The sequence below is a fragment of the Typha latifolia genome, chromosome 2 (genome assembly GCF_019914945.1).
Source record: "Typha latifolia isolate L0001 chromosome 2, TyphaL0001v2, whole genome shotgun sequence".
Taxonomy (NCBI): Eukaryota; Viridiplantae; Streptophyta; class Magnoliopsida; order Poales; family Typhaceae; genus Typha; species Typha latifolia.
Window position 1 is genome coordinate 15049720 of NC_133087.1, and position 13927 is coordinate 15063646.

The 13927-nt window shown below is 38.7% G+C and overlaps 3 protein-coding genes across 5 annotated transcripts; 2 read left to right on the plus strand and 1 right to left on the minus strand.

Annotated features, from left to right (window-relative positions):
* Nucleotides 1-1018: 1018 nt before the first annotated feature.
* Nucleotides 1019-4658, plus strand: LOC140782468 (ATP synthase subunit delta', mitochondrial-like). The gene is made up of 2 exons (XM_073129053.1): nt 1019-1418; nt 3928-4658. Exons 1-2 carry the CDS (start codon nt 1143-1145, stop codon nt 4270-4272), a joined length of 621 nt encoding a protein of 206 aa, XP_072985154.1. The 5' UTR covers nt 1019-1142; the 3' UTR covers nt 4273-4658.
* Nucleotides 4659-7922: 3264 nt separating this feature from the next.
* Nucleotides 7923-9312, plus strand: LOC140782308 (probable BOI-related E3 ubiquitin-protein ligase 3). 2 transcript variants are annotated; one of them, XM_073128800.1, is made up of 3 exons: nt 7923-8288; nt 8370-8564; nt 8665-9312. In XM_073128800.1, the coding sequence occupies exons 1-3, from the start codon at nt 8283-8285 to the stop codon at nt 9130-9132; spliced, it is 669 nt and encodes a 222-aa protein (XP_072984901.1). In that variant the 5' UTR covers nt 7923-8282; the 3' UTR covers nt 9133-9312. The 2 variants fall into 2 exon arrangements, with proteins under 2 accessions (XP_072984901.1, XP_072984900.1); XM_073128799.1 differs by having other exon boundaries at nt 8040-8288; nt 8389-8564.
* Nucleotides 9313-9669: 357 nt separating this feature from the next.
* LOC140782307 (probable serine/threonine-protein kinase PBL19) lies at nt 9670-13662 on the minus strand. Of its 2 annotated transcripts, XM_073128797.1 has the most exons (5): nt 13421-13662; nt 12781-13301; nt 12093-12353; nt 10981-11103; nt 9670-10453 (listed from the first exon to the last, which is right to left on the minus strand). In XM_073128797.1, exons 2-5 carry the CDS (start codon nt 13168-13170, stop codon nt 9908-9910), a joined length of 1320 nt encoding a protein of 439 aa, XP_072984898.1. In that variant the 5' UTR covers nt 13171-13301; nt 13421-13662; the 3' UTR covers nt 9670-9907. The 2 variants fall into 2 exon arrangements, with proteins under 2 accessions (XP_072984898.1, XP_072984899.1); XM_073128798.1 differs by having other exon boundaries at nt 12781-13655.
* Nucleotides 13663-13927: the final 265 nt, after the last annotated feature.

Sequence of the window (13927 nt, forward strand, 5' to 3'; positions counted from 1 at the left end):
GTGGCAATGGGCTTTGTCGGCCTTACAACTTTCTGATCACAAAAATTCTAAAGAGATCCTAAGGGTACGATCTCAAACCTTAGGCACCAACTCGAATGTGTTGTTAAAGCAAACATCATTTCAAGTTTCCAAATGTACTGGTGGGCCACAGTAATATACTAATAAGAATTAGCGCTTTAGGCTCTCATTTGAGTCTCGATTAAGTGAATCCATTAGCCATAGTCCTAATAGTGAAGATTAGGTTAGGCAAGATTAAATTCAACCTCCAAGCAGGACCATATAGAATAAATAGTTAATAGATTTATTGAAGAGGCCATAATTAAGGCACATGGAGAAAGATCTAATATTTATAGAATAGAGCATGTCTGAGGTCAAGAGGCGACTCGAGCAAACTTTTCAATGGAACACTTTGATTTTAGAAGAGACGCTAATGGCCTATAATTTCTCCTAGTCATACCAAAGGGGTTCATTTACAACATTTTTACGCAAGAAAGTATAAAAGTACTAGAAAAACTCTTTAAGACCTCATTCATATATAGAATAAGGTTCAAATAGAAATATCAATTCTTATTTGTTATTATCAAGAGGTATTTATTCTAAAAATAATTATTCTTATGTCCACTAGTATTATGAAATAAAGGTGTAATAACTATATTTAATATGATATAAAATAAAGAAAAAATAAATAATTATTCTTTATGAAATTATAATAATATATTATTTGATTTGATATAATAGATTAAAAAGATAAGTATCGAGGTATATCGGTAATTGAGTTAGTGTATAATATAAGATTTAATTTTAATAAATAATATTTGTATTAAAAATATAGTTATTATAATATTTACTTATTGTTTTTGGAATAAGCGATTGTATTCTTGAATAAGAAAAAAATTATTCCTGAATTAAATAAGAACTTAAATGAGGTAAAAGAAACAAAAACACAACCTATTTAATAATCATATTAGGTGGCTCAACCAGTTTATAATTCGAATCTGATTATATTAAACTCAGACCCGTCTAAACTACGCCCACTATCCTGCGCCCAGGAAGCCATTTTGGTTAAACTACGCCCCCGTTCCACTATCCATTCTATTCTTCCCCAATCCGACCTCTCCCTCTGCCCCCAATTCGCCGCCATCATGTATCGCCAAGCCTCGCGCCTCGTGATCCGCGCCGTCGGCGGTCGGCAAGGCGGCGCAGCCGCCGCTTCCCGGGCCTTCTCTTCCGATCTCCCGGCAGCGCCCGCAGAGGATGCGGCGTTCGTGGAGGCGTGGAGGAAGGTGGCGCCCAACATCGAGCCCCCGAAGACTCCGCTCTCCTTCATGAAGCCCCGACCGCCGACCCCTTCCTCGATCCCCTCCAAGCTCACTGTTAACTTCGTCCTCCCCTACCAATCTGAGATCGCGAACAAGGAGGTTTGGTCTCTTTCTTTGCTCTCGCTTTGGATCTGGTTTCGTTGTGGGCCAGTATGCGATTTCTTCTCTTTTATTTGCTTTGTGGAAATGTTGGTTGACACGTAGGGCTTCCTCGTGATAAAAGTATCTGCAGTCATAAGTAATTGTATTTTTATGGATACTTGAGAACATATTGATTCGCACATTTGTGGCAAGATAGTTTGATATGAGTAATGCTACAAACTTCAATAAAAGAAACCTAAACTGTATCTTACTCCTAGGTTTATTAGGGTTGATTTCTTTAGTGGGTGTCAAAAGTATTACACTTTGATAGGTATCATTTGGAAATTGCTCCTCTATGTGGTGGGCATTCATACACAATAATACAAGTGCTGGATAGCAACACTACCTCATTCACGTATGGTCTTCTTTCCCATTTAGGATCTTTAACTAATACACCATGCACTCCTGTAAATTATATTGACCGAACTCAATTTCTGACCTTTCTTTCCCGCTTATAGCTAATAAGACGTATGTATGTTGAGAGATGACGGTGATCTTTTGCCACTGATGCCAAATATTAGGCATTTGATTGTCTTTTTTCTAAAGAGTGTCTGTAGGTGTTATAAGTACTTCAAACAGTTTGCGGTTCTTTGTAAAGATGCGCCAATATATGGGTATGTCTATCATTGTTCAATCACCAGTGGTGGTCAAGATTAGAGAGATGCCCACTTGATTGTGAAGGATTTGATTGTATACTACAAAAGAAATCAACAGTCACCCTCAAGGATATTGATCAGTGCACCCTCAGGGATAGTCCAAGTTGACAGTTGGATACTAATCCTGGTGACAACGAAAATGAAAGATTATTTTGGGTTGATTTTTGAATCATAAAGCAATATTTAAAGATATATTTACGGTATACTCAGAAATTTTTGCTGGAGGAATGATGATATGGAAGATTGAATTAAAATCTGCCTATTTAAATGAATAATTGTTGGTTATGCAGCAAGCTTGCTTACTTCAATAGTACACCTTATACATCAAGTGGATTACATGTTGCCTTAGTGCCTGATGTCAAATGTTCTTGTTGCCAGCCTCTCTCAAAGTCTCAACACACCTTTTTTTTTTGGTAAGGGTGATTGTGCGCTACTGTAAATGGATAAATGGATTCTTTTTGCTCATTAGTCCTGCAAGATTCATTTGGATGCTGCAGAAAATATATTTAAGGGGATTTCACCTCTTGTTACATGGTTGTTAAGAAATAGTGAACTAGCTTTGCAAATTTGCTGCTAATTTGAGTGATTGGTGGTATTTATGTGAAGTTACATGGTTGTTCCCTAACTCCTTTTCCACCAAAGCAACTTTGAGTCTCTACAGAATGCTCGTTCTTTTGAGTTAATATGCACCGCACATTCACTTTTAAGTGTTTGTCTATGTGAAGTAATTTATTCACATAGGAACTTCAACCTTCTGATTTTTGTTGCATAGAACCCTTGATTACTATCTCTTGTTTACCTCAGAAATTCCTTAGAATACATTAAATTCCATAATTTCTGTACGTTAATGACAGCTATCATTTAGTGAAGAAAAACTTCCTAAGCTTGTTCACTGTAATTTACTTAATCTTGATTTACAGTTACCACTTAGTGAAGGAAAAACTTCCTAATCTTGTGCACTGTAAATTACCTAATCTTGATTTCTCCATGTCATTGACAGTTACCACTTATTGCATTATCTTGCATCTGGGATAATTACAAACTTTGGTTAGTCAAAAGAAAAAAGCGCTAGCTTTACTATTCTGTGTATTTTGAATTCTCTTTCCTGGTGCCCTTTTCTGAACTTACTTTGTCAGTAAGTGTTATGTCTAAACATAACATTTGCCTAGGCAGCATTGGTACTGGTTGGCTTCCTTGAGAGTCTTGCTATTATAACTTGCATTATAATTAGAATATTAGCTTATTCAATCTATGTGAGCCTGTGAGGTCATGGAATGGATAGGTAGAGGTATGGAACACTTCTGATTATTATTAAGGTAGATTATCAGTTTGTGAACCCCATATGTCTCTTCTAAGAAAAGGGGATGTGCTTAGCTTCTATGCAGCATAATCTGGTTTGTTGGGCCTATATGTGAAAAATCCTAAATACAGTACTTGCAAGGAGATAACTGGAGATAGTTCATGATTACACCAACAAAAGCATTCAATATTTGACTAGTTTAGCAAAATGTAGCAAGTATTTCGGAGGAACAAAACATATGTTAGAGGAAGATACACATAGTGGTGAGACGTAAGTGTGATGAGAACACTTCAGAATCCTTATATTGTGCTTATGGTTCCCAATGAGATGATGAGTAGCCCATGGATGGATTTAGAGATGACTGCTATCTAGAACCATGTTTACAACTGAAGTTCTTGTGGTTACCTACATATATTTAAGTACCTGAAATAACATCACGCTGAAGTTAATTTTTCTCTTGAGCTACATGGCATTATCTTTTGGTCAATTTTCCTTTTTTTGGATTATTCAGGTCGATATGGTCATCATACCAGCAACAACAGGTCAAATGGGTGTTTTGCCTGGTCATGTCGCCACAATTGCAGAGCTCAAGCCAGGCCTTCTTTCTGTCCATGAAGGGAATGAAGTAACGAAATACTTTGTCAGCAGTGGGTTTGCCTTCATCCATGCAAATTCTATCGCTGATATAGTGGCTGTCGAGGCTGTTCCAGTTGACCGCATTGATCCAAGCTTGGTCCAAAAGGGACTCGCTGACTTCACCCAAAAGCTTGGCTCTGCTACCACGGACTTGGAGAAGGCTGAGGCACAGATTGCTGTGGATGTTCACAGCGCACTTAATGCTGCATTATCTGGTTAAATGACTCATCGTAATAGAGGGACCCCTTTTGCGTTCATCATTAAGGATGAGTTAACTTAGGTGCAAACTTGTGCCGTGGGAGGGATACAAAAGAGATTTGAATAAATTGTGCTTATGTTGAATAAGTCTCATTTTATCATATTTTCTTCCTTTGATGCGTGGATATTTTATGGTAGATTATTGTCTTCCCATTACGAGCATCGCGACCAATGCTCTGACATTGGGGTTTGGTAGACACGTCTGTTTGACATCAGAAAACAGATGAAATAGCTGGAATCTATTTTTTATCTTGTTCAACCACTTCATGTTATGTGGTATTCTACTCGTAATTTGTTTGCTGACCAACTATCTGAGGGGTTATAATATTGTCTTCTTTTCTTTCTGAAGTTGTTTGGGTTTTACTTTGATCAGTTGACTCTTCAATTTATATGAAGTTGCAGATATTTTATCTATCTGTTTTAGGTTGAGTTGCAGATAAGTTATCACGCCATCCTTGATGTAATCTCAACTTGCTGTTATTGGTCATTGGGATTGTTACTACCAGCTCACCATCTGCATATCATATAATACTACTGGACGGATTATGGCAAGCACTCAGCTCATTATCTGAACATCTTATGTTTATTATCAGCTTATGGTCAAATCTATCAATAAGTACGAATATAAAAAGGTCATACAGTTTATAGTCAAATCTATCAATGAGACAAATTTGTTTCCAGATACGCCATGAATCCATGGGCTTTTGCTCAAAATCTCACGTTGTTTGCAATGAATCTTTCTTCTTAGTTATTTTCAAGTGGCATTGAACTGTTGATGCCTTCTGGAGGTTGTTTTCTTGTATAATATATATTTATGTAACAACGCGTGTTTAACCTGGTGTGGTGGGTATTCGTATCACATCGTACTTCTAATTAACATTGACTTCGTAGCTAGATTCCAAGCTTAACAAAGTGGATTTGGAATTACAGATTAAAAGATTTCAATCTCCATGGTTTTCTTTCCTTAGCTTTACAAGATTTTTTTATAAAAAACTATGTGCTTGGTACTTGGTAGCAGCTACATCCATATGGCAATGATGTTACATTATTTTACAAGACTAGATCCAAGTAATTAAATTAGTCATCTCAATCACAAAGTAATCTATCATATCAGCATGTTAAGACTCCTCTAATCCTTGCCATCTTAAGTTTATTTTGCTAGTGATGCCAATTGAGATGTCTTCGCAATCAAATTGAATGGCTACAGGACTAGCTGAGATGATGGGCAATCAAATTGCTCCTTGACAGTATATTTTTTCTTCGTTAAGTTGTGAGACTTATTCAAATATCAGACTTGTAATCGTCTGGTTGAAATGAATTAATTCTTTTATCCTCTCTCTCTCTCTCTCTCTCACTCTCAAATTACATGCCATTCATGATGGTTGTGGCTGGCATACTTGTAAGGTCATAATGAGGTTGGCATGGCATGGGGCACCCATGACTTGGCTTCTCTCACCAAAGTCAGTGATAGATTGCACCAGAAGCAGTAGAAAATAAAAAGAAAGGCAAAAAAGGACAAGCCTGATGGACTATTAAAATATAAAGAGATATTGCTTGTATAAACTGAATCCGTGATGAATGAGAGAGAGAGATTGGAAAACTCACATGATGTCTCTCTCCATTTTCCTCTCCAATTAAAAGAGAGAGAGAGAGAGAGAGAGAGAGAGAGAGAGAGAGAGAGAGAGAGAGAGAGAGAGAGATTAGAGAGATAGAGCAAAGGCATGTGAAGGGAAGGTAGCTTTGATCTAATTAATAGATAAAAAAGTTATAAATGACACCTTATGTTTTAGCTTATACTATAAATAAGTCTCTCCTTTTTATTTCTCAATTACTCTTATCTCACTCCCCTAGTATTGGGATAAAACAACTGTTATTTTAGATCGCTTGTATCTTATGAGATTCGGTGTTTAGATGTAATTTTAGTATTTAATTAGGATTTATATATAAGTTAACTAGATATCTATCTAGAAAATGATAGACAGATATTTTTCTAATAAATAGAAGACTTTATTGTAAATAAAAAGAGAGTGCTTTAGTTGTAAGATAGTTAAAATATTGGGTGTTATTTATAATTTTGTCATCAATAAAGCAAGCAAGAAATGGTGGCAATTGGCAAAATTGGGTAGGTGATCAGTGCATGACTATGTAATGCATCTTGGAGGATGCTTGCTCTGCAACAAAAAAAACTAGACCCAAATTAAAGTATCTTAATTATTAGTTAGTTTAAATACATTTTGCTGACCAAATTATTATTTAAAAGAAGGAAAAATTGAACGATGAATTCAGTTAAATCGATGTCAGTGGGATTTGAATCCAAGAACACTTATACACTATGGACCCCTTTAGCGTTATCCCATATACTACGGTCCAAATTATTATATTCTATTAAACTTTATTTTGTATCATTATGTTTTCTTGTAATTTTGACTAAGTTGAGACTATTAGTAGTATTCACGCTTTTCTTAATTTTATAAAGTACTATTAATTAAACAAAAAATCATTTTACTTTCTTAAACTACTGTCTCTCAAAATATATATCTTAATAATATAAATAAAGTTTACCGGGTTAAAATAATTTTGGTTGATATTTTAGAGAAAATATTTGAGAAGGTGGGTGTTTACAATAAAGATTCAAATGTAGGTTGGTTATTTGCAAAAGAAATTCTTCATAACGTTCAAGGTGGTGTTCTCCCTTCCACAATGCTTTGAAGTTATCTTTATAGCTGTTAGCATTTTGAGTGTATATGTATGAGAATGTCACATGATGCTCGTTCATTCATTTTGGGTCCCTTTTGGTTGCAACTTTGTCTTTCTCAATGCTCAAAAAGAAGAACACCAGTCACCAGGTGAGTTCTTTTGGCCATTCAATCTCATGCATTGATATATATTTATTTCTACAGTAGTTTTTATCAATTATTTTTTCTACTCGCTTTTGATATCTAAATTTATATCCGTATTCGAATAATAGTATATGAATACACATATACTCTTTGATAATTAAGTTTACTATCTTCTCACTATTCCGATTGCAATATTTATCTTTCTTCTTAAAATAGTCAGAAGCCCACATAGGGTTGATTTTAATATTAAGATTGATGACATCCTTCTGTTCTCTAAAATGGACTGGTCTCCTAAACAGATAGAATTGATGGTATATGGTTGAGTGCATAGCAACAACCTGGTTGGAAATTATTATGCCGTAGAAGGGGGTGGTGGCCCAGTGTTGAAAATTAAGAATCACAACACATCCATCTCTTCTCTACTCTACTCTTCACTCTTGTGGAATTATCTCAAAAGAGATCCATCTATCTATCAGCATTATAATGTTGGGCACCATCAAACCAATAATATAATACCTAGTTAATTTATCTTTTATCTTTTTTCTAGATGATATAATAAACGTGCCAAAGAGTAGCACCATCAACAAAAACAAAATAAAATTATATTTTCACCTACTCGATTTCATGAACTTTGTTCGGTAATCAATCAAGATTAGGTTAAGTGCCCTAATCTCCTATCTACTTAATGATATATTTTTGGTCATTTTTTTAAGGATAAGGCTGGAAAAGTTGGGGAAGTTATTGGTGCGTGGAGCCCAAAGGCTGGGAAGTCCAAGGAAATCATAGAGAGCAGCAGATCCCACCGCCACCGCTGGCTGCAGGAAATTTGCTGCAGTCGGGAGACAACCAACGAGAGTTGGCCAAGTAATCCTTCCCCCCTCCCTCATTTGGACTCGAAATCTCAAATCAAACCCATGTATTAAGGAAAGTGGAGTCGTAATTTTTATTCCTCCCCTCGAAATCTTCGGTTATAGTCGGAGGTGGTGAGAAAGGCGATCGATATCTTTGGCGTTTCGTCCTCCTTTTCTGCTCCGGATTCTTCCTAATGGCGGTTCTCGTTTTGTTGAAGTGATCGGTTTGTTTGTGCTCATGGATTTCTCCCAACCACCATCTCGCGCAATCTTCTTCTCCAATGGAGGTACGAAGGCGAGAGCCCAACTGGGTTTTTTTTTTTAAATTTTTATTTGTTCTTCCTTTTAAACTTTTTCCATCTCTTTAGATGTTTGATTTGGTTACAGAAGCCTCGCCGATGGTTATGAATCAACTTCCTCTCGTTTCCACTGGCCTACACCTCTCTTTTGGAGAACACCAACATGGGAAGAGCCAATCCGATCTCGTTCTCTCCTCCGTAGACGAATTCACTGCCCAAATCAACCGCCACAGGGACGAAATCGATCGATTTATTCATGCCCAGGTATAAATTTCTCATCTTTCTTTTTTTTTTTAAAGAAAAAGAATGGTTCTGCTATGGTTTCATTCTGAGATGGGATAAAGATGCGAACTTTGGGTTTTAGGGAGAGCAACTACGTCGAGCTTTAGCCGAGAGGCGGCGGAGCCACTACCGAGCGCTGTTGTGCGCCGCGGAGGCGGGGGCGGGGCGCCGGATGAGGGAGAAGGAGGCGGAGCTGGAGAAGGCGCGGCGGCACGCGGCCGAGCTCGAGGAGCGCCTCGCGCGGCTGAAGGCCGAGTCGATGGCGTGGCAGGCCAAGGCGCTCTCGGAGCAGGCGGCGGCGGCGGCGCTCCGGGCTCAGCTGCAGGAGGCGGCGGAGGAGTGCGTCGGCGAGTCGAGCCCGGCCGAGGACGCCGAGTCGGCCCACGTCGATCCCGGCCGGGTCTGCTGGGGTTGCCGGACTAGACCGGCTTCGGTGGTCCTCTTCCCGTGCCGCCACCTTTGCCTTTGCGATTCGTGCGAAGTTGGCAGGGAGTACTGCCCGGTCTGCAGAAGCATCGTGACCGGAAGCATCCATGTCTTCCTTCCGTAATTTCCAAAAGAAGAAAAATGGAAAACAAAAGGAGAAAAAAAAAAAAAAAAACTTTTTTTTTCCCCTCCCTCCTTTCAACTGATTTGGTTTTTAGGTGAAATTAAATTAATAATATATTAATTCTTTTATATTTTTGATATTTCTATAAATGGAATATTGAAGGTACCGTAAGTTGAAGCACTGTGATCGCCTTTGTCTGTCTTTTATCCTCTCTTTGTCGGAGGTGGTAGCAATTGATACGGTCGTACGTGCATGAGTTGGTGGGAGATCACAAGCCGGTGGATCTGAACCGTCCGATGCTGCAAGGATCAGCGTGTACGCATTCGCCACGTGTCAGTTGCTCCTCCCGCTTCTCGTGGTTGTTCCTTATTTGGTGCTGCCAGGTTTCCACGCGATCAGGCCGTGAAGGGTTTTGGGCTGGGCTTCTACTAATTGGGCCTGGCCCACTTAAACAAGCCTCTAGGCTAATGATTCAAAGAAGAATAAAAAAATAATAATAATTTTGAACATTTGTGTGTGAACGTTTGATACCAAAGCTTGAAAACTTTTGTAATAATATTAGACTTTTTGCCAACCTAATATAACTTTGTACACCACAACAGCAAATCTATTAGAAAAATGAAAAGAAAAAAAGAAAAAGAAGAAGAGTTGTTAGTGATAGTCAAAAATATACACCAGCTTAGGCACAAGGGAATGCTCCTGTTGGCTACTGCTACAACAAAATTAAACTAACACCATGAAAGAGCATGGAAATAAGCCATCACTAGCAACAAAATCATACTGGACTGGCAGCCTTCATGAGCACAAATCTCCTCCTTCGAACCATATTTGCATTCTCCCCTAGCTTAGCCAGGTGAAGCATTCGCCGTCTCAAGGAGTTTGAAACGGTAGGTTGCTCGGTTTGCTTCTCCATGTCTCGGTGGAGCGGTGAGCTCTCTTCACTTGGATCGACGTGCCCGTCCATTTCCTTATATTGCATGGCTTGCTTTAGACTTTCGATCACCTCACTCATCTTGGGGCGATCCTTTGCGTGCTTTGAGAGGCAGCTATTCGCCAGCTTAGCGATTTCTCGAGTAGCTTTTAGGGAGTACTGATTCTCAAGTCTCGGATCCATGATCCTACTGAAACGTTTACCTTCAACGGGATATTGCTTCACCCATTCCAAGAGTTTCTGCTCGTCCCTCGGACGGTTTCTCTCCATTGTGCGCCTGCCTGTGAGGATCTCATATAGTACGACGCCAAAGCTCCAAACGTCGCTCTTGGCAGTGAGATGGCCTGTCTCAACATAATCCGGGGCTGCATAGCCATAAGTTCCCATTACCTAATTGGCATAAAGAGAAAACATCGAATAAGTTCTCATATAATCAGAGGCATTTGGATAGAAAAGATTATTAGAGTGAATATGTCAACCGATCCTTTTAGTCAGAATGAATTGACATATGAGTACCTACTTAGATTAACAAAGAACTTTACATTAAGTAGAGTTGAATGAAAGAAAATGATCAACATGGCAACTAGCAGCAACTAGTGCATGTCAAAGTCTTCAACTCAACCATTTTAACACCCAATGCATGGCAAGACTTGAACACCTAGAGCTCTTGGCTCCTCTATGGAAAATGTCCTCTTTCTATCAGATGTGAAGAGATTTTCTACCTTACCAAATTGAACATACGAAGTTTCATTCAATTGCTAATATGAACAACAAACGGAAAATGAAACAGAACTGCAGTTCCGTGATACATGGCGATATTCTGGTAAGCAGGAATATGAGATATATATATATATATATATATATATACATATATGACATATATAGTTCTTTATTATTATTGATAAACCAAGACATACCGCAGTGGACACATGAGTTTGCCCAGCTGATGGTCCCTCTCTTGCTAACCCAAAGTCTGACAGTTTTGGTTTAAACTCTTCATCCAGTAGCACATTAGATGCTTTGAAATCACGATATATCACCTATCAAATCATGAATTGACATAATTAATACTTGTAAGAAGAACTCAACAACCATTGCTTGACATCTACTGTAAAAGTGAAATAGAATGGAACACCATTTGTCAAAAATTGCATATAATTTCCGCAGGATGCCATCTTATTACTTGTATAAGCTCGAATTACAACAGGTAATTTTCTTCTTCACAAATCTGCTCAAGGTTATTCTGAGACTCAACATAGAATTTGGTTCTTCCAATATTGCCATCAATCCATGTGATTTTACTCTAGAAATGGAAGTACCCTCATCAACAGCAAGTTGAATTCCACCATTGAATTTAAGGCTCTAGAACATCATGATCTCCAATTGGGATATTCTGGAAAGATAGCGTCCCATTACAAAAAGGAAGGTCTGTGGTAGAAGAGGTAGGTTAGCAATGTAAGTGAACGATTCCTGCTTAATGTGTAAGTTTAAAGATATTTAAGTATGAAGAGCATTAAGTTTGCTTTGCCTGACAGGTTGATCCAAAGATTGCAAAATACCGAATAAGGATAATGACAGTAGAAATAGGAGCTTTTTTCCCTGTTTGGATCCTTAAGAAACATCGAGGGATGGAAAAATATTAAATCCAAAATGATTACATAAGAATATTACATTTGGATCTGGATATTTAATAAATTCAAGATTATAATCATTATCAAGAGAAAAATAGGATGTGATGAGAGAAATAAAAATGTGGTGCGCTATCTAATACTTTCACCAGTATTCTAACCTATAAGGGTTTTGATACCTGGGTTGAAAATTCATTGGTGTCTTAGGATTATTTTTCTCCATCATGTTATACTTGGAGGTGAAGATCCTAACTATTGCCGCAGCAAAACTATCCAGTCTTGGATTAAAAAAGAAGAAGATAAAATACACATAAAAAAGATGCGGAGTCATATGATAGATAGTCTAGTAATAAAATCTGTCTTCAATTTCAGTAGAATATAAAAAGATTCTGAAAGGAAACCTGGACTTCCAATCCCTCATGCAGATACTGCAACCCCTCTGCAGCACCCAAAGCAATCTGCAATCTCACATCCCATGGAAGGGAAGGATAGGCTTTATTGAATAAATGATCTTCTAGAGTTTTATTAGGTATAAACTCATAGACCAGCAGCCTCTGGGCTCCTCTTTCACCATCGACGGCACAGTACCCGATGAGCTTCACGAGATTAGGGTGTTCAACCACTCCAAGAAATTGAACTTCTGCCAACCATTGCTTATGACCCTGACAGAGGAAAAAAGAATCAAAAAGAGAGGAAATACTCGACGTATATATTTAGCATTGGAGCCCCAATTCTATCAGTGAAAATTAGAAGTGCGAGGCGCTCAAAGTGAAGTAGGATCTGATTGGTAGAATTGGAAGACAGTCCTAATCAAGTTCAAGCATGATCTTTAAAGTGAAGATTGACACTGCTGATCATGATCTAGAGCTGCCAATTTTCTTAAATAAGAATTTACATGTCCTATAGGCTCTCACGATGAATCATTTGAAGAAAATTGCGAACTACCATATAGAAGCATCTAAAGTTATTCAATTTATGACACAACAATTTTCTATCAGATAGATTAGAGCTATAACAGTTGATTCAGATGTTCTATGATTTACCTTTCTTTATCATGAATCAAGACAACAGCGAAGAGACGATTTATACCTGCAGGCTATTCTGGTTGAGCTTCTTCACCGCGACTACGGTGCTCTCTCCCTTCCCGCCGGGAGGCTTGATGAAACCTTTGTACACGCTCCCGAACCCGCCCTCGCCGATCTTGAGAAGCCTGTTGAACTCACTAGTAGCAATTCTTAGCTCTTTGAGCTCAAATTCTCTCAGGTTGTGAGCCTTCTGCTCATACAATTCCGGTATGCTTCGCTGCGATGAGACGGAACCGGATGATTTGCTCGTCTCCTTCGCGATAGCGAGATCATCCGAACAGGCCATCCTGTTCTTCGAAGCGGGTGAGCTGACGGTGGTCGAGCTCGGCGCCGGAGCAGACTTCCGCTGCTTCCTAATCTTGTATAACTCCTTGATGTAGTAAAAACAAGCCATTCTTTAGCAGACCTTCAGCTTCCAAGAGTTCCTTGCGCTGCTTTCTTCATCGGAATCAACTAAAAGCCTGAATGAATCAAGCCAAGGAAAGGAACCAAGGTGGGCAGCGAAAGAGACCAATCGGAGGAAATCTATGGAGAGAAATAATGGATATTAAGACTGGTAGGATATTGAAGAATACCCACCTAGCAAAACACAACCATGTTTCAAAAATTTGGAAGAAGCCCACAAGAAATTGAAGAACACCCACCTAGAGAAACCCAACGAAGTTGCTAAATGTAGAAGAAGAACCCCAAATAGGAGTCAAATGAAAGAGAGAGGACTGGAGACGAAAGAATAAAGCCTCCTCCTTCTCTCCCAAGTCCCAACCTTTCTTCACCTACACAAACACCCCCCAATTAGACTTTCAACTGCAGTCTTCTACGACCTCTCAACGTAGCCTCTCTGCCTGCTCAAGCTTCCAACCCGGTCAATCCTATTACTCTAACAAAGATGGGACTTTTGCGGCATCATTTGGGTGAAAGGAGGAAGGCAGAGAACGACAAAAAAGCTCCTTTTAATGTAATTTTGGATTAGAGATGGATCGAGAGAAGGCAAAGCAGCAGTGTGTTTACGGAGAAAAGGACAATTAAGTGGGCACATAGATGTCCCAGTGATGCCAATGCTGTTCAAAAATGTGGATCTCTCCCCCAACTACTAGATTCACTTCAATACTACCCAACAACTGCTCAAAATTAATACATATTTTTTTCACAGA